Source organism: Aptenodytes patagonicus, chromosome 5, assembly GCF_965638725.1.
Source record: "Aptenodytes patagonicus chromosome 5, bAptPat1.pri.cur, whole genome shotgun sequence".
NCBI classification, from domain to species: Eukaryota; Metazoa; Chordata; class Aves; order Sphenisciformes; family Spheniscidae; genus Aptenodytes; species Aptenodytes patagonicus.
In genome coordinates this window covers 24,926,108-24,951,206 of record NC_134953.1, presented here as the reverse complement: position 1 = coordinate 24,951,206, position 25,099 = coordinate 24,926,108, and the positions used below count along the sequence as shown (strand labels likewise).

At 39.8% G+C, this 25,099-nt stretch overlaps 1 protein-coding gene across 1 annotated transcript in view; it reads left to right on the top strand.

Annotated features, from left to right (window-relative positions):
* The first annotated feature begins 452 nt into the window (after window positions 1–452).
* The window catches only part of GFRA1 (GDNF family receptor alpha 1), a 151,661-nt gene continuing 127,014 nt past the window's right edge, over window positions 453–25,099 (top strand). The window contains exons 1-3 of the mRNA XM_076339092.1: window positions 453–568; window positions 1,654–1,956; window positions 3,256–3,339. Of these exons, the coding sequence (XP_076195207.1) occupies window positions 529–568; window positions 1,654–1,956; window positions 3,256–3,339 (427 nt within the window). The 5' untranslated portion in view covers window positions 453–528. The remainder of the gene's footprint in view (window positions 569–1,653; window positions 1,957–3,255; window positions 3,340–25,099) is intronic.

The following is a 25,099-nucleotide window of genomic DNA, read 5'->3' as shown; positions in this document are numbered from 1 at the left end:
ACTGCCCCGGGGTCTCGGGCAGCCCTGGGGAGCCGCAGCCAGGGGCTGCAAGCGGCTGCGGGACTGTCAGCGGCTCGCCCCGGCTGCGGGGCCGGGGGCGGGCACCTCGGATCTCGTTCCCCCCCCGCCCCCCCTCCCCCCCGTGTGCTCTCGGTCCCTCCCTGGGAACAGGCGCTGCCCACCCAAGGAGGCGACCGGCGCTCCTGCCCCGCTCCCGCTTGCTCACTCGCACACACATATACCCGTGCGTGCGCCTCTCTCGCTCCCTCACTGAAGTCAGTGCTTGCGTTTTCAGGTTGCTCCGACCTGAAATCTAAGGGAAAAAGCTCAGCGTTTGCGTCGCTGCTCCTGCCGCTGGTGGTGGTAGCGGTGAAGAGGAGAGAGGGTTTTGGTTTTTTTTTTTTCCCTTGAATTCAATGGATCTGAACTTGGAGTCTTTGGACCTCGGCGGTTTTGGAATATCTACATGCTGATCCTCTTTGTTGTGGCACATCAGCTCGTTTGGGGAAACCATCTGAAGACAGCAAGATGTTTCTCGCTATCTTGTATTTCGCTTTGCCCTTAGTGGGTAAGTTGCTGGCATCTGATTTCTCTCTGTACATCGCTTCATAAAGCAAATCATAGGGTTTATGGGATCGGATGCCTGATGTTGTCAGTCTATTGTTTAGGCAGAATAGTGAAGTTTCCAGTAGTTTTTACGGCTCTGCCTCACATCAGTTAACCCAGTCTACATTTAAAGCTCTGGGAGATTACAGACTTAGATACTTGCTTGCGTAGCCTCTTGTTAAATCGGGTTCTCGCAAGTTACAGGGAAACTTTTCATTTTAATAAAATAAGGCTGCTTGGGGGGTGGGGGGTGACAAGAGCCAGCTGAAGGATTACATCTTCACCTGAACCTGGCAGTCTGCCCGACTGCGAGTGCTTTGTAGCCCAAACTGGCTTCCTTTCCACAGGAGATGTTTGCGTTTCCATCTGTGTGTGTCTGAGGCAGCGTGACAGAGGGCACGATGGAGAGGAGAGAGTTAATGTAATTTGCTTTGTTCTCCTGCAAAAGCATCGTACGTGGAGAGAAATGGAGGGGGGGGAGCCATAAATTCTACCTTTATACATGTAGAATAAGCAAAAATGTGTACAGCCTTTAAAAAGTGACTGACACAAAAAAAGGCTAATATCAATCAGTGAGGATACTTATCTCTGGGAGCGGGTTGTTCGTGGATGTAATTGAAATTACAGCAAAGCTCTTGTGGAAAGTGAGGCTGAATATTTAACCCCTCAGTTAAGCACTCGAATGGAAAGGTTATTTGTTTCACCAAAGTGGATCTAAGGAAAAATGAATGCTTGTTTTGTCAGGCACATTAACCCCTGTGGATTTTCTTTCCTTTTTGTGTTTTCTCATAAATCAACCAGCAGGGTTAAAACGTACTGTTTCCTTGGACTCCCACAAAAGTGGATCTAAAGACCATGAAAACCCTGTGTGCTTTTTCCTAAGGTGTAGCATGAAGCCCTGAGGTTTGCAAGGTGCTGCCGGGGGGGCTGGCTGCATGTGCTGCGTGAGGAGGTGCCTTGTGCTTTCCAGATGCCTGCTTTGGAGCCCTGGTTAAATCAGCCTCATCCCTCAACGAGAGTTTGTTGGTTTGTGTCTCCTCTCTCTAGATGTACTTTTGTCCGCAGAAGTGAGCGGGCTGCCTGGAGGGGACCGCCTTGACTGTGTGAAAGCCAGCGATCAGTGTCTCAAGGAGCAGAGCTGTAGTACTAAATACAGGACACTGAGGCAGTGTGTAGCCGGCAAAGAGAGCAACTTCAGCCGGGCGACAGGCCTGGAGGCAAAGGATGAATGCAAAAGCGCCATGGAAGCTCTCAAGCAGAAATCTCTGTACAACTGCCGCTGTAAGAGGGGCATGAAGAAAGAGAAAAACTGCCTGCGCATTTACTGGAGCATGTACCAGAGCTTACAGGGTACGTTGCAAAACAAAGAAATGTTACACTTCCCTAATGCAGTGTGTGGTTTTGCAGCCCCTCACATCCGCAGCTAGCTACCGCCAGTGAGGCTAAACCGAGAGTCTGACCCCATAATTCACATTGTGCTCTTCAGCTGCAAACTGAGGACCTTTCATCCGACTCAAGAACAGCTGCTGCTCCGTCTCCTGTTGTTGGGAAATCCACGATGAGGGTTTCCTCCAGGGGACCCAGCTGACCTTTCTAAACCCGAGTCAAAAGATAAGGGCACTAGCAAGTGCAAAAGCTACAAAAACAATCATTTGGAGACATTTTCCTAATAATATTTAAACTCCTTAATTAGGACTCACCTAACAAGATCACAGGACACTGGAACTAGTTTCTTAGCTCTTTGCTGAAAGTTAAATGTAATATGAAGAGGAGCATTGTTTTAAGGAAAAGTTTATTCTTTCCTTTCCTGTATTTACTAGCAATATTCCCTGGGCATGCTGAGGCAGAAAAAAGAAGTTTGTGCTTCCTAGAGCGTGTAGAAGTGCCAGTTAGAAGGGATGGATATTACAGTGATTGACTCGGGACTTCTGTTCTTGATGTCACTGCCAAATTTCCCATCATCTACTGAGACCAGTCAGGTCCTTATATATAATTTTTAGCCCTGTTTTGCTCTGGCCCTGGAGTTGCAGATGCAATCTTTCACTTCAGCGTGGTCCCCATTTAACTCATTTCCGTAGCTGCTTCTGCAAAAAGGGAAGTCATCCCTTTCTGTTCATTTATCCAGGCATCAACTGGAACGTTTTAATGAGTCAATATATATTTTTGTTCTAACTTCCATAATGAATTACACTACTCCTGGACTTTTTCTGCATCATAAAAAGTTTCCCTTCCAACAGCATCTTATTAGGAGTGTTTTATTCTGAAGATGCTAGTTTTTGGCTGTTACCTGGGCTGCTCCTCTAAAAAACAGCTCTGCTGTTAAGGTGAATGAAGAGGAACATCCCTGCTACAGCTTCTCTCCTGCTGGCATGAGATGGGACAGTCCCTGTGATGTCACAGGCTGTCTCTGCAAATTATGACCTTATCCATGGAGGAAGGAGAGAAAAGAACTAGCATCAGGGATAAACAACTAGCTTCTTTCAGGTGTTTTTATAGATAATGCTTTGAGGAGAAATAGCTACATAAACAGATTAAAGGGGAGTACCTTTTGCTGTTACAGAGTAACTTCGTTTCAGAGTAAAAGTAAAGAACGGAATCTTATCCTGAATTCTCGTATAAGAAAAATATCCAAATATTTTTTGTCTTTAGGAAATGACTTGCTTGAAGATTCCCCTTATGAGCCAGTTAACAGCAGACTATCAGACATATTCAGGCTAGCACCGATTGTATCAGGTAAGCAGACTTAATATTCTTTAACTGAAACATGATTACAATCTGCTGATTTGTAGTTGAATTACGGAACTTTCAAGCAATACTCTCTGAAATAAAAAGAAATGTTAATGGCTTTCTGGATTTAGGAAGTTCATCATATAGTTGCACAAAAGAAAATACTAATTGGTTTTGAAATAGTAACTAAAACTGAAAGAGTGCTTGGCAGGATGGCAATTTGTATTCTTTTTGAATCATACTTGACAATAAATGCTAAATTTTCCTGTAGGTGGCAATCTGATTCCCTGCGTTCCTAATTTACAAATCAGTTCCTTTTTGGGAATGCGGTCAGTGCAAGTTACCTCCCATTGACATTAAAGCAGATCAGAAGATAAATCTTTCAAATGTTTGCATAAGGGAATGCTTTATAGTTTCATTTTTGTTTAAAAAAGGAACCCCTTTCAGAATTAACGCTTGTCTTCTTTTCTGGAACTACTGCCTGTTTAAAGAGCCGATTCACAACTTCCTTCTCTTTCTAGTTTTTCTCTGAACGTTTTTTGTTGCTGTGTGGCTGTCTTTCAGAACTTGTTTATAGTAATTTGAATATGTTGCTCGGTAATTAAACTAAGCTGTTTGGTTTTTATCAGCCTAAATTATACTCATTTTGGATCATATTTATTGAAATAATGATTTTTGGGCATTCAAAGGGGTTACAGGTTGGAATCGATTTCCTTTTTTGGAGTTGCAGAAAGTCTTATGAGGATGCAGTCGGTACTCGGGACCTTTATTTACTTAGTTACATAAAAAAATCGAATGTGCACAGTATAATGTGGAAGTCTGACAGTGTTGAAGCTGTAGTTAACTGACATGCTATGGATAAGCATTAGTAGATGGCTTTTTAAAAGAAAGAAGAAAAGACCAGAGAGAGTGGCTTAACCAATTTTCAGAAGTACTTACACTTTTTAGGACCCTAAGTCTCACTAAAAGCCAGGGGGACTTAGGTTGTTAAGTATTTAATGGTACAGATTTTCAAAGGCACATAGACACATAAAATGTAGATAACTGCCCATTGGGATTTTCAGAAAGGACTAAGTGATTTAAATAGGCATTTTTAAACTGCCCAGGCAGTTTTAAAAATTCTAAGTGCTTAATGCATCTTTAGGTATCTTAATGCCTTTGAAAATCAGCCCTTTAGTCACTTTTCAAAATGTGACTTCAGATCCAACTCATATACATCTTTTGAAAGCATTATCCTAGTTTGGTGAGCAAGTCTGTTGGAGAAATAGTAGAGAACAAAGATTAATTTCTGAAGAATCTTTATTTTATTTTTTATTGCTTAAAAACCCCAACTTAACACAAAACCAAGAAAAAATCAATGCAGAGGAGTTCCAGGCTGTTTTCTTAAAGTTTATGGTCAGCCTGCTGAGGGCCAAATTCTAACCTACCTCAGCAGTTTTATGATCTCCATAGAAATACCCTACGTACACTCTGCCATTCTGTTATTTCTTAGCTTCCCCATTTACTTGCAAAGTAATGATCTTAAAAATGTAATTTTTTTTTTTTTTTCCTACCTATTCTGTGCAACAATGAAATAAGACATAGTTGCCAACAAGTGACGTCCATCCTACCGCAGTCACTTAATATGCCGGTGGACTGGTTAGGACCCATTCTGCGTTACTAGTGCACCCCAAATTGCTGTTCACTTTGTCAGAAGCTTCAGGTTTGCAAGGATTGGAGGCCTAGATTCACAGGGAGCAGCAAACAAAAGTTGTAATACAGTGGAAAAACACTAGCATTTGGAAGTATTGTCATCTGAAAGAAAAATATCAGCAAAAGCATTTTTCTTATTGTCATGGTTACTACTGCATGTTACATTCTTTAAAGCTGCCTAGTCTTACAGATTTTTTGCAGGGCTCTGCAAATACCCCAAACAGCAGAACTTGGTAAGATTTTTATATCTTGATTAAAACAAAACCTGTACAGCAGTGTTGGCAGGGGTTTCATAACTGGTGTTCTGCTAATGTCATCGTTGTATTTATAGATGTTGCTGCAGTATTCACTCTCATTAAAGTTACTTGGGTGTAATTAAAAGCAGCAATTAACCCTTTCATCTCACAAAGGCCATTCTGTGGTGCTGTATGATTTGATATATATCAAGTGTAATGCTTTTGCCGTCTTTTTTATTTATTTTTGATACAGTATAGAAAATCACAACAGTTGTCTTTTATGGTACATAAAAGGGGAAAAACTGGCTAAGATGACTGTTTTGTGCGTTACATAAGTCTTTTGTAGCGTACATAAGTCCAAGAAATGGTGGACAGTTTTTAAAAGCAGTTAAAAGTTGATCTAATCCTGTACTGAAAGATGTTCAAAATTGCATCCTCTATGGAAACAGGATGCCACTTGCCCATTAATTGTTCAAGCATAAATATATTGATTTAAAACAAAAATCAGGAATTTATTGCTAAACCTGTTACTAAGTTTGTAGTTTCTCTCCAGTTCCCGTTATGTTAATGGAACAAGTGATGCAGTCATGTTACTAAAGTGAAGCTGTTTTATATTTTTAAGTGGTCTATGTTATACTGTGCCTAGTGGTGTAGTTAGTCTAGAACTAGAAGGACAAGCTAAATGTTCTATATAAAATTTAAACCAATGTCCAACAACACAGAAAAGAAAAATCTAAACCTACAAAATAATTTCTTGTCATACTAGCTGTTAAGCCCAGGGTATCATATATTTAGATACTGACAAGCATGAATTTTGCATTTGAATCACTACTAAATTTGCAAGGAAAGTGTAATTATAAAAAAAAAAAAAAATTGATGGCTAAAATAGGAATGTGAGTTCAGTGTTTGATTTACTTGTGATGACGTATCCTGAGTATTCAAGGGTCTGATCTTCCTTCCTTTCTGTCTACACTTTAAGCTCATAATTCAGCTCCCTCTACAAAGTTAGTCCTCCGACACCTCACATGGCCAAATCCAGGAGTGTGAGTCTTCCCAGTTGAAGGACAGGGCTGTCTTGTTTTTTGTTTTGGGCACGTCTAGGTCTGAATTTCCTTTAGAACTACTATGTCTGATGTGGGGCTTCTGCCTCAAGGGTGTGAATTTCTTGCTGGTAGGCAGCTCTTCAAATTACTGAAGACTTGCGTGTCTGTTTTCGAGAGTAACAGATTTGGGTTAGTTATTATGATGTAAAGATTTTGCTTAAACAGACATTTTTGCTTAAACCTTAACAACTTCTGAGAGGTGAAAACATTTTAAGGCCACTGACTTCTGTCACAACGACAGTAAATGCAAAATCTGTTGATTGGATTTCAGAGGTAAATTTCACACCAAATTAAGGATAGATGCTTGAATTAGTCACTTGTTAAAGCTATCTACAGCTTCTTACTACCTGGGGCACAGTTTGCCTCTTGAATTTGCATTGTATTTGACATTGAGCCTCGCAACTGGAAGATACCTTATTATTTCGGTATCAGCTGATACAGTATAGTGGTCATCTCTGTGGCATGTTGTAAGAAAATACCCTGCATAAAAACTGTAGCTTCACGTACCTGTAGAAATACTTACAAAATAAATGTTTCTGAAATGTCTCATTCATTTCAACGCAAAATGGAGAGCCCCTAAAGCTGAATAAAATGCCTTAAGCCATATCTGTGAAGTGGCGTAAATAGAGTAATATTAAAAAGAATTGACTATTGATCAGTGTATTTAGGAAGACTTAATGCTCTCCTCCCATGGATTCACTTCTACCTTGCCTAGTTAATCACAGGCTTATTATCCCATTGTTCAGCTTTGTGTATCTTTTCTTCTTTCTTTTACATCTATTATGTTCAGAAATAATTTTAAAGAACAGGCTACATAAATCAGGGTATTTCTTAAAACATGTAGGTTTTGCTGGTAATCTGTGTAGAACTGGTCAGTTACATGCTGCTAGTTATGTCTTGTTTCTAGTTGCTAAAATGCAAGACTGGTAGAAATTAATTATTTTGCCAATATTTTTTTTTAGTGTAGTAAACTGTTTTTGCAAAGTGCCTTTTGTATCGTTAACAAATGAGAGAAAGAAACTGGCTCGTATGATTATGTGTCAAAAGGAGTGTTTCCTGATTCTGCCGTTCTCATGAGAGGCTGTTTACTCTTTAAAAACTCTGGGAATCTTCTGTTGCAGAAGGTATCTGGAAGCTTATATTTAGAAAAGGGTGTATTTTGTATTTATTATGGTAAATTTGTTAAAAACGAGTCCAATAGACAGCACAGCACATAGGGCTTCTTACTGGAGTCTTATCATTCCACATTATTACATGGGTAGCACAGCACATGAAGTTAGCATGTCTGATTTGCATACTGAATAAGCTATAAGTACAGATACAAACAATTATGGTCAATAAGGTGGCCTTTTGCTGTATTTAAAAAATTGAGACTATAAAAAGTTAGCAGTGCTGGAATTCTCAGAAGGGTGTGTGTGCTGGTGGCATTTAAATTAGGCAGTCTCACGTACACACTCTTTCTGTAGGATTTCATGAAGAGGGGTCTGGGTCTCCCTCTAGGATCTCTACATTGTTCAGAAGGAGAGTGGGGTGGTTAGTTAGTAGTTTTCCCTTCTTCCTCTGAGTTTTTCAAAGTCTTTTAGGCAACCTGTATCATTGGCGTTCACAGATCAGAAAGTCGATGCTGGGAAAGAATGAGGTCCAGTATGCAAAACACTTCCTTCAAGATCTGACAGACTTTTATAAGGGGAGACTTCCCTCTCCCCAGCATAAAACCTGCTCTGAGTATTGATGACAGCTTTCTGGCCCCTCCCCACTATTTTATCCTTCCCAAGGATGGGGTGGAGACATCACAGAGAATGGAGTGCAAGTGTTTCCTTTGGGAAAGTTGCGATCAGCAAAGGTGGGGGAGGAAGGTTGGGATTTTTCAATACAAATTCTCAGGATCCAGAGCAACAGAGCTTCCTTGTCTGTGTGCTTAAGGTCCCTTAGGATTCCTCATACCTTCTCTTTTGGCTACTTCTGTAAAGAGGGGCTGTAGAACTAGAAAACACTGTGTCATAGTGAATTAATTTCACCCAAACTTTCATAATCCCGAAATTCTTTTAATCAGGACTCAAATGTTTCCCCATTCATTTTTGCAATTCTTGAACTAATGTAAGAGCTGTGTTCTGGGTAGCAGGTCTGTCGTGGTTTAATCTCAGTCGGCAACTAAGCACCACGCAGCTGCTCGCTCACTCCCCCCCGGTGGGATGGGGGAGAGAATCGGAAGGGTAAAAGTGAGAAAAACTTGTGGGTTGAGATAAAGACAGTTTAATAGGTAAAGCAAAAGCCACGCACGCAAGCAAAGCAAAACAAGGAATTCATTCACTACTTCCCATCGGCAGGCAGGTGTTCAGCCATCTCCAGGAACGCAGGGCTCCATCACGCATAACGGTGACTTGGGAAGACAAACGCCATCACTCCAAACGTCCCCCCTTTCCTTCTTCTTCCCCCAGCTTTATATACTGAGCATGACGTCACGTGGTATGGAATATCCCTTTGGCCAGTTTGGGTCAGCTGTCCTGGCTGTGCCCCCTCCCAGCTTCTTGTGCCCCTCCAGCCTTCTCAGAGGTAGAGGTAGAGCATGGGAAGCTGAAAAGTCCTTGACTAGTGTAAACACTACCTAGCAACAACTAAAACATAGGTGTGTTATCAACATTGTTCTCACCCTGAATCCAAAACACAGCACTGTACCAGCTACTAGGAAGGAAATTACCTCTATCCCTGCCGAAACCAGGACAGTATCCACCCCTTATTCTATACCATCTACGTCATGCTCAAGTCCCATATTTTCCAGTGCAACCTCATTAACCACCCACCCCGCTTTCCATCCTTTGATATAACACACAGATATCATTCCCTTAGTCTATGGACCACCCTTGTGGAATGTCTGTAAAATGTCCGGAAATGTCCATGAAATGTCCACTGAGTTCATTTAGTCCGTGACTTTGGGCTCCATCTGTGATGGTGGTCACTCAGGACAGGAGAGGTGGTGTGTTGCATGGAGTTACTGGGTACCAAAACCAGCTCAGGTCAGGTCACTGCTGCACTTGCACTGCTTCTTGTAAGGCTTGTCCTCCACTGGTTCGGGTGGTTCCTGCTATAGTAATTTCTATAACACGCAACTCAAATCATGGGTTACAACAATTTAAAGGTGTTTCCCTTACAATCTCCACCCCTGGTCCCTTTGGGCCAGGTTATAGGGTTTAACATTTCAATGAACTCCTCCCCTTGCTCCTAGCCTGGCTAGCAACAAGGGGTTTCTGCTATAGTAATTCCTATAACATGCAACTCAAATCATGGGTTACAACAATTTAAAGGTGTTGCCATTACAATCTCCACCCCTGGTCCCTTCGGATCAAACCATAGGGTTTAACATTGTAATGAACTCCTCCTCTTGCCCCTGCTCCGGCTTGGACTTATCCACAGACTGCAGTCCCTTAGGGTAGTACCTGCTCCAAGTGGAGCCTTATCTATGAGCCACAGTCTCTCCAGGGGTACACCTGCTGCGGCATAGACTTATCCACAGTCACTTTGAGATGCACCTGTTCCAGCACGGCCTTCTCCATGGGCCACAATGTCTTCAGAGATATACCTGCTCCAGCGTGGCCTTACTCACAGCCACAGTCCCTTCAGAAGTAAACCTGCTGTAGCACAAACATAACCATGGCCACAGACGCTTCGAGATGTACCTGCTCTGGCATGGGCTTATCCACGGCCACAGATGCTTTGGGGTGTCCTGCTCCCGCATGGACTCATCCACAGGTCACAGTCCCTTCGACTCGAGTTCACACTGGAGTTCCAGCCTGTCCAGTACAGCAGCACAGAAACAGCAGCGATGCCCTGGCCATCTGCCAGCCCAGGCACATCGCCATTGCTGTCATCAAAATGTTCCCAGGCACAGTAGAATATGATGATAAGCAGTACAGCAGTACAGCAAGCAGCGAAAGCAAAAAGCAGCCACTAACGAGCACTAGACTCTAATATACAGTAAGGCAAGCTAAGCCCCGTGGCAAGCACAGGAGCCTGCCAATTAATAGCTAAACAGCTATAACAGGTATAAATTCAATCTAGCACATTCCAATCAAACCTGTCATTATCTCGAACCCTTCGAGCCCCACGTTGGGTGCCAAAAAGGACTGTCGTGGTTTAATCTCAGTCGGCAACTAAGCACCACGCAGCCGCTCGCTCACTCCCCCCCGGTGGAATGGGGGAGAGAATCGGAAGGGTAAAAGTGAGAAAAACTTGTGGGTTGAGATAAAGACAGTTTAATAGGTAAAGCAAAAGCCACGCATGCAAGCAAAGCAAAACAAGGAATTCATTCACTACTTCCCATCGGCAGGCAGGTGTTCAGCCATCTCCAGGAACGCAGGGCTCCATCACGTGTAACGGTTATTTGGGAAGACAAACACCATCACTCCAAACGTCCCCCCTTTCCTTCTTCTTCCCCCAGCTTTATATACTGAGCATGACGTCACATGGTATGGAATATCCCTTTGGCCAGTTTGGGTCAGCTGTCCTGGCTGTGCCCCCTCCCAGCTTCTTGTGCACCTCCAGCCTTCTCAGTTGGTAGAGCATGGGAAGCTGAAAAGTCCTTGACTAGTGTAAACACTACCTAGCAACAACTAAAACATAGGTGTGTTATCAACATTGTTCTCACCCTGAATCCAAAACACAGCACTGTACCAGCTACTAGGAAGGAAATTACCTCTATCGCTGCCGAAACCGGGACAAGGTCCCTGACACTTCAATTATCATTTGCTTCTTTTTTTCCTACCTGGTAAATTTACTTTTATTTTGTTGAATCCATCTAGAGCATTTTTTAAATTGTTTATCAAAAAGATAAGTTAGAGTCTCTGTCCTAGCCAAGAGATTCACTGCTTTTTCCTTTCAGGGTTTGTGGCATGTGAATTAGTGGCTTCTCACGTGAATTAATACTGTATGACATCCCCAATTCCTACTGCCTGAGGCCTCTAATCCTGGTTCTATTCCTAAATCTCTGTCTATTTCAATTGCTATATATTTTTCTAATTTAACACTATGTCTTTTTCTGACACTTCTGTAAGAATATTTGAGATGCCACATTTCTACAAAGGCAGTTTAATTTACAAAATATTAAAAATGTTGATTTCTCTTGACTGTTTACAATGGTCTTATTAGCTCTTACCTCCCGTATTGTTGCAGTTTATTTAAAAAAAAATGAGACTTCATGTTAGTTACCTTGCACATTCACTCGATTTCATAAACAATAAACCAGATCTTATTAAGTTAATAGGAGTCTTGCAATCTGATTCTGTTCCCACTGAAGTAAGCATAACACATCAAAATCTTTTTATTTGATTATGATGTATTCTGTTTCCTGTTGTAATTTTTTGGCTTAGTTCTGGTTTTCTGATGTGAGGTTGAGCCTTTTGGTAACAGAAAAGTAAAAACTTATTGTTAATTTAGCCTACACTAGATTGTCACATGCACAACCATATTTTCCTTTGTAAGGTAATACGTTAAAGTAACAGTCCTTGGACCAATACATAATATTGTTTTTACAGTTATAAATCAAGACTAACTCGTCTTTCCCCAGTGAGAATTTGTGACCCTTTGCCCATTGCAAGAAAAAACCCAAACAACACAGGCATCTATTTTAGCTCCATTTAACAAAATGAAAATAGTTTGACAAAAATAAATGCAATATGAGCATGTACAATGTTTGTGTTCTTTGACATTTCTGTCTGCAGATTTTCTTTGCAGAGACAACTAGGCTGGCTTCCAGTCAGCTAACAAGTTATCAAGAGTGCATAGATACCAGTTGCTGATATCCACTTCGGCATTTTCATAATCAGATTGGACTTCACACAAAAGAAAATCACTTTGGTGACTGTTGGCTTGCAGGAGCTCTTTGAATTTCCTATTTTCTACATTTCTTGAAGCTAGATCTGATTATGAGAGGGGAATTAAGTACCTTGCTGAAGTAACTGATTGACTAGCTCATAAAGGCAGTGCTTATGCACTTTAACTTCAGCAGGAACATGAACAGGCCTTGAAACTCCAAATAGGAATATGTAAATATCCTCAGCTCAGTCCATATTTCTTTCCCGGGTGAGATTATTGGAACTTTTTTGCTAATTTCTTTGAAGATCTGTAAGGCAAGAAACAGTCTTTGTTCCTCAAGTATTTAAAATGCACAGCTTTGAGCAAATGTAGTTTCTGCCTGTCCTAGTAGTCTAGGCAGGCTTTGTCAACCTGTTTCAACATGAGAAACAAGACAAAATCCATTCCATGGAAGGAGGAAACATCTGGTGATACAACACAGAGTATTTATGCATGATTATTTAGCGTCTCCCTGAATGCTGGGAGTAGTAAGAGAGAATACTTAGGAGTCTTGAAGGAAACTCACAGGAGAGCAGTATTCTGAAGCCTCAAAGGAAGGTGTTGGGAGATGTCTAGCTGAATAAGCATGGCCAGGCATTTTGCTTTCAATGTATACTATATACAGTAAACACGTCTTTGCTTTGTCTAGAGTAGCACCTTTGGAGAGCGGAATTGCCATCCCTTTAATCTGTATCTTCGCAGGAAAATCTCAATTATAGTGTGGTGGGCCAGATATCAAATGAGCAAATGCGTATGTGCTTTTGAGCAGCAAACTGTATATTCTTCTGTTTCCCATTACAGACTAGCTTTATGGTTTGCGTAAGTGCCACGCTAGTTCCTATGGAGTAGGAGCAAAAGCACACAGGTACTGCTAGTGGTATTGGTGGGATTACGCGGAGAGATCGGGTACTTACTCGTCACTGCAGAGGGAAGAAGAATCTGGTTACCTATGGGGAGCGGTACCACCATTTCAAAGATGTGGTGAGCAGGAACAGGCGTGGGCTGCCAGGGGACCTTAGAAACACAGAACTCGCCAGGAAGTTCCCAGTTTTGTCAGGCATCTACAGACTGTGCTGTGTTGCAGGGGTAAGCGGTTGGACACAACCAGCCTGCTAATGGGGCTGCTGAAGGCATGGCATGGTGAGAGTGAGAAAAAGCCTGTGGTGCATGTGGCATAGCTTTGGCACAGTGCTGAGCGTACTGTTGGGAATACTGTGGTGATAAAGGTGGCGTAAGGACTGGTGCAGAAGAGAAGCCTGTGCTGAATGGGCATATTTCTATGGCAGTCTTCCTTGGAGGGCTCCTGAAGTGCCTTGTCTGTAAGCTGTGTCCCCTGGTGAAATGCAGAGAACAGTGCCCACAAGAGCAGCATCCTGCAGCTTTCTGTCTCTTGATGGCACAGCAAGGTGCAGTTTATGGCAGGCAATTTGCACTCTGGCTTTTTACATTTTAAAATATTTTAAAACTTTATTTTTATAACCCTATTTGTATTTGACTCTCAGGGATAACTTTGACAGTCTTGGAAGAGCCAATGGTATCTGTCAGGAGCTCACAGTATGTTAAAAATGCTAAGAGTAAAATGTCTGTGTGTAATAAGAAGAAATAAGAATTTCTGGATTGTAAGGCAGAACTTATTTGTGATAACTATCCAACATTTCTTATTTTAAGCTGTGCATTATATTATTTTAACCTGAGAAAGGAACGTGTTTACAGCTTTGATTTTTAGAAATGTGACCATTTTTGTTTATAAAACCTAATAATTCTGTAATTTATTTTATATTACTTTTTGGTACTATTTTTATATTCTTGCATTTTCTGTGGATGAAACTAATGCAGCAACAATGCTGTCAGTATAGTTAGGGCACTAACACAATTAAGTTATTTTTGGAATAGTTCTTTAGTTACTATGATGCTTTGACAATTTTTATAAATGTCAGGCTATTGTCCTGTACAATCTGCACTCAGCCTGAAATTTAACATAGGAGATGCATGACACAAAGTGTAATGGCATAGAGATAGCTCTTCCTGCATAGAAATTTGCAGAAATGATGGGTTGTAAAGAGAGTTGAAGATATCAAACAATTTGAGTAGGAACCTATAAATAAAGATGAATTTCTGCATTCACTGGTTATACGATTTTATCACTGTCTGGTGTCCATAAAATGCATCTTCCCATTAAAGTTTTGTCACGCGGCTGGTGAGGTTCAGAAGTGTGGAAAACTTCCACTCTCTTCCTTTTAAATTCTGCACCCTAAATTCAGTACAAAAGCTCAGTTCAGCAAAACCAGAAATCACTGTCTCCCTGTTCCTCCTCCACAGGAGACAGTATCTGATTCCCCTGCCTCCCAGTCCCACAGCCTCCAGCCCACCGCTGACGTTTCTTACGTTTAACCCTGACGGTCAGGCTAGTGCTAAGTGCTGTCGCTTCCTTGGGCTAATAACCACAACTCACTCCTGCCTTGACATATCTTTTCCATATACCACTGTGCCTTCTTTGATTGTCAACTTTGCTTTCTCTGAACCGTAACTTCTCCAACAAATCCCCTCTGGCTGTAGGACTTTGGTGGTTTCTTTCTCTGTTGCTGCAGCATGGAGTGGCTCAGCTTTCCACCTCAGCTACTCGTTTCTCAGAAATCTGACTACAGTTCTTCCCTTTCCTTTTTATGACAGGCTTGTCTTTGCTCTCCTGTCTGATGCCCTTGCTTTGCGGTCTGCCTCTGCCCTCCACCCTGCTCTCCCTTTCTCCGTTCCCCCAACGCCTCCCTGTCCTCCCTTGTCTGGTACCTCTGGTGAGGCAATGCCTTCTCCGTTCCTTGAAAGCTTCCCTTAAACTCTGCTTTTTCCAGCATCCTCCAAATTGTTCTCTCGCCCTCCCTGTAAAGAGTTTGAGATGTGGTCTAATAAAAGGAATTGTTCCTGAGTAATGGAACGAATAAAGCCTGGTTTCTTACTAGAGTCCTCCATCTCCTGGATGCCCCCGCCCTCTGCACAGACAGAGCCGCTATCTTCTCTCCCTGTGCTGTGCCCTCTCCGCATGTGCTCCCTTGCCTCTTCGCTAGTCCTTAATTCTGTCCCATGTCTCTTGTCTCTGTGGGGCTGGCTTGGTGTTACACACATACTGAAGGACTGTATGGGTGAGCAGGCACCTGCTCCCTCTTGGAATGGCTCACAGCCAGAGACATGCCTGCCTTGTCCTCAGCAGGCAGGCCTGTGTGGGTCTAAAAACTGCAGTTTTTCCATAAAATTTGTAAGAATTTCATATTCATTCATCTGTCAAATTTGTTTGAGTATGTCCTATGGCTTAAAAAATAGCTGGGAGCTGCAGGGGTGTGGAGAAGATAGACGAGACTAATATTCAATTTACCTACATTTCCTTGAAAAATTAGGGTTAAAAAAGCAAATCTCGTTCCTGTCATATCACTAAGCATTAGTCTGTGATGTATCTCATCTTATTCTAGTCTCATAAAACATCTAGTGTGTTGTGCAACTGATATAAATAAACATGCAGTGGACTTGAAACATCCAGACAATTAAGTACAGTTGATGGCTGATAGTTGTATTAGATAATTGAGCATCTCAGGATTCTCAAAATGGGAAATAATTCATGCATTTAGGTTAGTTGGCATGAAGATTATTTATTCAGATTTAGAAACGAAACAAGAAAGAGAGGACCCATCCCAAAGCTGTTGTATATGAACACATATATTGCATCTGACTATTTGGATGATACCACATTGTATTTACAAGTGACACTGCACTTTTTAGAGTCATCTTCTTTTTCATGTGGAATATTTTTAGGATTAAGTTTTGCTGATGTTTGTTGTGGTAAGGTCATAAACAAAATTAAGAAAGGCAATACTAGCATTTGGTAGTACTTTCAAAGAATTCATGTCCAAACACCCGGACTTCCCCAGGCTTGCTGCTTGCGAATAGAGTGGAATGTATTCTGCACAGCAGTGGCTTTGCATTAATGAATGCTTAAGCAGCAGATTAAAATGTCTGTTTAAAAAATAGGTTAGGATTATATAATAACACAAGTCTGGGATACTAATAACAGTGAAGATAATTTTGTTGAGCAGATTAGGTGCAATTAGATCTCAACAACAGAATATTTAAATACAATACCAGATCAAAACCCAGTCCCTGCAGCTTTACTCGCTTTCCTTCACACCTACAGGATCAGCACCTGACAGCAAAGTAATTATCATTTTTATTGTTGTTCATTTTATATTGCCATGGGAATGTACATCATGCTATCCATTAGGACCCAGACAAACAAGTCTTTTCTCCACATACACAGTCATGAAACAAGACATGATGGAAGACAGCGAGGTGTCTGCACTATTTGAAATTCGGTTAGAAATTAATAAATTTGCTTGTCAGATTTCTTTAAAGGATTGCATAGATAAGAACTGCCTATAATATTCTCATATGAAAAGTCATGAAAATTATAGCTTTATAATAAACCCATATAGACTGAGAAATTGTGTCCGTTCTTTCTCTCATAATCTATTTACTTAACTTTAGTCTCCTAAATAGTCAAATGGAGACACAAACTTGCAGCGGTTGATGACACTTACGACCTGATGAAGTAAACTGCTTTGATCCTTTGAGAGGTCAAACTGTGTGTGTTTCTAAGCAAACATTCCCCAAGGCTGCTGATGCGTGAGATGTCTCTTCCCCCTGCCAAACATCCCACCTTCGCAATAGAAAATTAAAGGACACTTGCAAAGAAATGTGTTGTGTTAGTGTATCTAATCTTGTCTATAAATTGGTGTGAGAATTATTGAACACAGGATTTGGTGGTTGTTGTTTTGTTTTTTTTTTTAAATTTTTGCACAGTTTAAAAATATCTGGACAACTCTCATCTGGATTGGGTAGAAAGTGAATGTATTAACTCTAACTGCACTAATATTTAGGGAAAAAGGCATACAATGTTTTTTTTTAATTTAGTAAATAGAGAATTTTTTGAATCTGACTTGGAACTTCATTTAGCTTTTTAATACATTTCTGCTGTATAGGTGAAAAATATCTTCATGCCCTTGACCTTTCCCTAAGAGCTGTGGGAAGATTAGAAAGCATAAATGTATAAATAAATTTAGAATTAGCCTATTTGAAGAAAATGGTACCAAATGCCTTAGCTATCCACAAAATGGTATTAAGTTGTCAATCCTATAACATGTCCAGTCTAGCAGAGCTGAGCAAAGCAACCTGCTACTAGAGCAGGGCTCTAGTAGTCCTAGAAATGAGAAGGTAGTTCATTTTTCATTCCCCACTCAGTCCTTCCCCTCCTTGCAGAAGCTGTCAACAAAGATGCCGATTATAATGATGATTGCTGTAGCTCAGATATCTATCCCTTAACATACCCCTTTCGCCCAGCTGCTTCTGTGTAGTTCACCGTGCAGCTGTATAAATACTTCTGGTCATTACCCTCTTGGACTGTATTTGAACTAGCGACTAAAAGGTGAGGTTGTCAATATATTAAGGACATTGTTAATGGCATAACTACAGCCATAACCGGTGAATGATTGTGATGGTTGAGCTTTATTTATTTATTTATTCATTACAAAATGTGTCGGTATCTGGGCATCTTTGGTGTTATAGGGATACTTCTGAAAACAGATGACTTTTAGTGATACCCACTGCAAGCAGCCACTCTGCAGTGTTTTTAATTATCTACTTTAAATTATTCACTTAACAAGACGGAGAATGGTTGCACTTGTGAAGCTGTCATCTTTAGGGCTTAGGTACTGCATTGCTGTGCAATAATTATACAGTCTGATACTAGCTTTCATTTATGCTAATTGCAAGTAAGCTTATAAATTCCTCAGATTATTAAAAAGAGAGTTATCTCCTTCCTGTTGCGTTCAGTCAAGGATTTAAATGTTGCAAACTTTTGGTCGTGCTTTAAAGAGAAAATATCACCATAAAAATCTTTCAGCTATCAATACTTTGTCAAGCTAAGAAAATAATAAACATTATTCTATTTTGCCTTTCAAAATTTTATTTGTAGCATTGCAACTGTATATACTGATTTTTAGCATTATTTGGAATTAATTTGGTGATTTAAATATGTATTTAATCCTACATAGACAGACATAATAAAACTAAAATCACACCTAAAAGATAGTCAATAAGTGACTATACCTAGGACACTAACAGGAGGCAAAAGAAATGGATTTCATAAGTGGTGATGTTTTCTCTAAAGCTGTTCTCAGTAGGATCTTCAGAAAAAAAAATCCACAGATTTCTGTAATGCAGGCAGTATGCAATATCTGGTCTAGACTGTGAAGAGAAATGTAATTTACAAGTTAGAGAGTGAATTATTTTGTCACAAAAAGAATAAAATAGAGCCAATAGTTAGCTCCCTTTGAGCAGTAATATGTGCTAATTGAAGGATTCAGGATTGCTTCGTAAGAGTCAATATTCAAGCTTGTAGAATAAAGTGACTAGTTTCTGTCTTTAGCCAGAATGAGAAATATAATAAATGATTCTGGACCTGGACTGGGGTGAGAAGAGCTACTTCCCGCTGCAGCTATCAGAATGGGAGATGTGTAAAGCGCTTGTAACAGATAGCTCCTCTATCTACAGAGCAGGTTGTACTTCTTCTATGGCAAAGAGTGTCGCTGATAGATTAGAGTGACAATTCATAATGTTCCTGAGCATGAATGCTACATGTTGAACAAGATCAGAGTCTCAAGGAGCGTGTCATAGAGAATTAAGGTTTATTACTTATCCTTCCTCATGGTTTTCAGAATTTTAAAAGGATTTATAATATTTGAAATATGTTTAAACTCAGAAAACCTTGGTATTTCAGAGTAATACTTCACAAATTGTCTTTTCCTCAGATTGTAGCTAAGTGCAGTGGTCTAATTCTGGGTAATGACTTTTTCTTGTGTGACATGATACAATAACAGAAAAGTATTTTAATAAAATTCTAGAAATTACTGTGCACATTAGGAATGATTTATTAGACTCTATAACAGGAAAGCTAGAAAGGTGTTTTAAAGGTGTTAACTTCTCAGATGTGTATTATTAGTGTGCAGTAAATGTATTATTTTGAACTATTTATTTTTAAAGAGTGGCAAAAGTCTTAAAATACACCTCTAAATCACTCTACAGCTATTTAGAGACGAGGTTTTGGCTAGCTGCCCAAAATACTGTATAGTAGGTATTTGGGAAGAGGAGAAGGTTACTTTGAGGTATTTTTACCACTGGGGGACTCCTGCTGTTCACATTTCTTCTGTACAGTTTGGAGTACCCCAGATTTGCTTTAAATGAGTTCACCTGAAAGGTGGGGGGTGTACTGGTGTTGGAAGAGGTGCAGCCAGTGTATCTGTCACAGAAGATCATGTTAATTTTAATTGGCAAATGAAGTGTTTATCTATTTCACATTATAACACCCAAATGTTAACCCGCGTTGTTTCTCTTTGCATCTAATGCTGACATGAGAAGTTGCATGGTTTGTAGAAGATGTGGCTGAGCTCATTCTTTTGACTGTTTTATCCTTAGTTGTTTTAAGACTTGAGCGAATAGGTGCTGGCAGGACTCTAGCTTTTTTCATATTAAATGTAAAAGCTGAGCTAATGTATATTTGGCAGACAGAAGCACTTGGAGGTCAGGAAACTTATGACTTTAGCTTTTTCTCTTTTGTACAATTCCTTTCTGACACAGGCTTGAAATTACATTCAGACACTCCTTTTCCAGTATGTGATATGAATCAATGTTGTACCAGCGCCTAAGATCACCTTTGCTAATGTACTTAAAATCTGACTAATACATATATTAAAGGGAGAGTTAAGGTAGAAACACATCTCTAATTCTGGGCCTGTCTGACTGGAAAGTTTCTTTTCATAAATTGTTCAACCGCAGGTTTACTGAAAGGAAGGTTAGGAGGCTCATTTTTATAAAATTCCAGACCTTTCCCCCAAAATAGCTCTTTTCCATTGGAAAAAATGCAGTTGTCCTAATTTCCTGATTGTACTCTAGGTTGGTCATCCTGTGAGACTGCATTTTTCTTCGTGTTAGGAGTTTTCAAAACCTTTACAGGTGGTATCAGAAGAGCCACCAGTTTGTGCCATAGCGCTTTTTAGAAAGGACTGTACAGAAGAGAGGTGTGTCTGTATGTATCTGTTCATACAGCTGAACAACAGTTTGCAATTTGTAAAGAGCCAAATGGTCCTATTTGTAATAAGATGTGGTGTCCTTAAACCATAGGATATTAGGTCAGCATGTTTTTAAAGTCACTAGCAGCAGCATAAGACCAAATATTCTCAAAGCAGGATTTGTTGCCGTTGGATTGCAAGCTACATCACAGTTTATTTACTTGTACTAATTCTTCTGTCTGTACCTGTTGCATCACAGTGAAATGAGTTCAAGGGTGTTAGTTGGTAGGAAACAAGTACGCCGAAGTCCCATCTCGCATCTGGCTTTCAGAGCCCATTTATTTTATTCGAGTTAATAAGGTGAATTGTACTTCAGACAGACAATCACACCACTGTTTTATGTAATAAAACAAACAAGGAAGAACCAAGTTGCATTTGCTTCATAAGGAAAATCTGTCTTTTGTTGTTTAGAGAATGTATCCTGTGATGACTGTCATACAGCATTAATTTTTGTGCTGTACTTAGAATTTAAATACCTGAATTTCTGGCAGTTTCTTTTCTTCACTGGTGACAAGTAAATGTTGAATAATCAATTGAAAAATAATTTTTTAGAAAGTAACATTTGAAATGAGGCAGACTAGTAGAAGGGAAGAAGGCAACATTTTGTGTATGAATAAAACTAAAGTTTGTCAAACTCGAAATTGGAGAGCTTCAGGTAATGTAAAAGACATTTAAACAGAAAATCCTCTGATGGTTTTCACTCTCCTTTTCGTATGTATCAAAAAGCTACTCCACTGAGTACCAGAACTTGAGAGTTGGCAACATTTTCCTGGAGGAGGATGTGTATTGCTTCTATTTGGTGTTGGAGAGAAAGACATGACCAGTTTGCTTTCTAACATGGTAGAATTCCATAAACTCTGGTGTGATGTTATATTCCAATATGAGCAATCCTAACGTGTAATGAAGCATAAACATTATTCTATTTGTTGCTATTTTCACTAGTTGTCAGTTGGTCACTAGTGGGAAACTTAGAGGTATGTTATGGAGAAATTTGGTTATATGGAGACCAGTCAAATTGCACCAGCCATTTCGCAAGCAAAATAGTAGTTCTTAAGGACACTTGGCAGAGGAAGAGAAGTGATATTTGCATGTTTAAACCTGTTTATTTCATCAAGTCATGTTGTTGTTTGAAGAATATATGTTGCAGTAATTATAGTAGTATGCCAATTACTTCTTTTAATTACAGATTTTTTTTTTTTAATGTGGGGGTTAGATCAGCTCCTGTGAAATTGGCTTCTCATTGGTTTTCCATTCACATATGGTGGAAACACTGGGGCAAAATACATTTTGTATTATTTTGTCTCTTCGTCTGGAAAGAATTTTTTTTTAATCTGGAGAACCCATATTCATAGCATTAAATTATGACAAATAGTTACTGTAGAATATGTTTTATATTTAACTGCAGAAGAGTGTTTTCTCTTGCTTTTAGTCACAGGATCCCCATCTACATTCTATTATCACGGTCTCGTTATGAGTACTGTAGGCCCTCAGCTACCCTTGAGTCTCCAGTTGTTTCTCCAATTCTCCATCGGAATTGGATCAAAATCAGCTTCACTAGATCAGATTTTTAGTCCCTCTTTGGGCAAAATTTTTACTAAGATCAAATGAAGCTTTCCCAAGCAAGCTGCAGAATATAACCCCTGTCAACAATGACGTTTCTCTGTATATTCTAGATTGCAAATGTACCCCGTCTGTGCGACCTCGAGGTGTTTTGATTAATTGCATCTTTTGGAACTCTGTATGTGTGTTGTGTCTGTTTTATTCACACATTAAAGGGACACAGCTATTACCTTCCCTCTAAGTTATGTGAGGAAAGAGGATTGTGTTTACCCTCTGTGGTATATTTCTAAGCTCCATAACATTTTAAAAAATATTTTTCATGCCTTTGATCTAATTCTAAATGTTATTTTTCATTAGTCATAAAAAATATGGGTTAAAAGCTCTCAGAGGTTTTATGTCTGATGCCTCTGACAGATAATCCTAGAGAGATCTCCTCCACAGAACAGGACTTGTTCTTGATAATTATTCTCGTATTACGACTACTGCTTCTTTACTTTGAGCAATCTGATAAGGAGACTACATCATGCAGTCAGGAAAATTCCTTCCCAGTAGCGGAGATTTTCCATGTGGGCAGCTCTTGAAATTAAGGATCTGTAATTATTTAGGATGCATGGGATGTTCCATACCCTCTCTTACACTGATAAAAGTTCATCTGATAGTAACAACTGTGTGTCACTGTTCAATACTTTATTTCCTGATTGTCTATCTCATACTGCTGAAAGTTCTTAAAGACCCTTGTAGTGACAAATTAGGTTTTTGTGGAGCACTTTAATGTCCTATTTGTGATGCTCGTCATGCGTCTTGTGTGTATTTTAAGCACTGCTGCGATCATCGTCTGACTCTTAAAATTGGTATTCACTTCAGGAGAGCAAGCAAGCTTTAGACAGTTACGGTATAAAAGCTATATGCCTTGCTCTATCAGGAACAAATAGTACTGAGACCTTGTATGAAATTCATTCATAAAGATGATGCCTGCGTTTTGCAGAACAGAATTGGTGGCCTCATGTTTTTCCACTAAACTTCATGCTACAGATGGAGAGGATTATTTATGTGGAAAACTCAGTTTATAGCTCAGCAATTAGATAGCAGCTGTATTTTCCTCCATTGCCAGATCCTCAGCAACATTTTGTCCTGTTTGTAAAGCCATCTAGTTTGTGAAAGTTAGAAGGCTCCCAAACAGAACAAGCTGCTTGTTTTTGTGAAGAATACAGCTGCTAGAGCTGATGCACTGGGAGAGCGGTATTCCCATCTTTGTTTAATTGATAATGTTGGCACTTTTCACGCCACCACTCTGAAAAGACTGCAACTCAGCAGTCATTCTTGCCTGGCTTTATGCTGGCATGCACCCAAATAAAAATAAGATAGCTCTCCTACGGCCGCTTCAGTTCTTCAAGATGCTTTAGTCAGTTGAGTACACTGCTAACAAAAGATTTGAATTAGAAGGAAAAGGAGAGAGAGTAACTACTACTCCACCTTCTAGCTCTCTGTGTTAGAAGCACTGAAAGTTAGAGGTCATATATGCAGCAATACACAGTGCTGGGCATAGACCTTAGAAGGTCCCAGGGTCAGACGGCTGAGGTGCTTGCCTACTGGCAATGTATTGTAGTGCAGCCCCATTGACCACAATATTGCAAAAATCACAGATATTTATGAGGCAATTATTATTTTTGATATGGTAAAGCAAATTTGGGTATATTTGTTAGAAATACACTTTTTAAGTACCTCAAATTTCCAGTATATAAATGCTATTTATAATACATTTCTCTTTGATACTGGTCATTTTTGTCATTATAAAACTTGCCTTTATCGTTTAAAAATAGCTTGTATAAAACTTTGGTAATTTTTCAATGTTTGATTTAAATTACAAAGTTCAATAAGGTTTCTTTGCCCAGCTTACCTGTAGAAAATATATGCTTTATAACTACCCAGTGCACCAATATTTAAAAGCCCATGTGTTATCTGAGAAAACTCATGCAGAGAATCAACAGCTCTACCACAGGAATCAATCAGCATAGTACTGCAAACAAGGGACCTTTTGTACCTCTACAAGTGCAGAACAGCATGAATTTTACAACTGCTGAGTGTGCTCCTAAGTTAATTACCATTTAGAGTCTAAATAAAATAATTCTCTATAAAAAATAGTGTTGAAAAAATTTTAGTGGCATATAGCATCCTATTTATTATTTATTCAACTATAACTGAAGTTGTAATCAGAAGTCAGATTTGAATCACAGGCTGTGGGGAAAAGTGCATCTTTTCAGTGGGGTTAATTAGCTTGAGTAGAACAAAGTGCTAATGTAGCTCTCTGGAACCTGAGTTATTTTATTCAACGTATATTTGTGCTATATAGACACACCCTATGATGCCAAGGTCTTATATTTAATAAAGGGGTTGAGAACAACACAATTGGGCCACTTTAGGGGTTTAATCAAAAAGGAGAAGCATCCTTGCTTAAGAGTTGTTTAAAACAGTGCAGTATATAGTGTGCACAGCACTGTTTTAGCGTGTATATTTAGTGTATAGTGTATATAGACTATACACTAAATAGTATATAGTGTATATAGACTGCAGGAATTATCCTCTAGTGGTGGATATAACTTATTGATAACTTATTGAGGAAGAAAAGGTGCCACAGGTGGAAGAAGGATTCTTCATGAAACCCTGAACTGAGTGGATTAATTGTGAGGAGGAGGTGCTGTGAGTGTTTTCCCCTGTAGTTCACAGACCGTCCAGTGAACCTGCACCGTCTGCTGACTCTCACTGTGCAGTCCTCAGCACCTCCAGTGTCTTTGGGTATGTTCAGGCTTGACTGAGATCAAACTTTCCAAGCGTAAGCACAGAGGTGTACTTTCTGTGAGGTATCCGGCAATTGCATTTCCTTCCTCCATTGACTTTTAATTATTATTATATTTTTGCCAATATTATTGAGCTTTCAAATATTATGCATTGTTTCAAAGGAGGTTTGCTTCCATATTAAGCTAAATAAAACTTGTCAATAGCGTGCTCGATTTTTATTACTCTGTGTAATCACTGCTGTAGACTATATCAGATTTCTAGTACTTTCGAATTCTTCTCTTTCAAAGTACCAGACCTTCTCAGTCAATGTTGACTCACTTCTAGAGTTGTCCTTGTTTTTAACCAAAACCTTTAGAAATACTTTTGT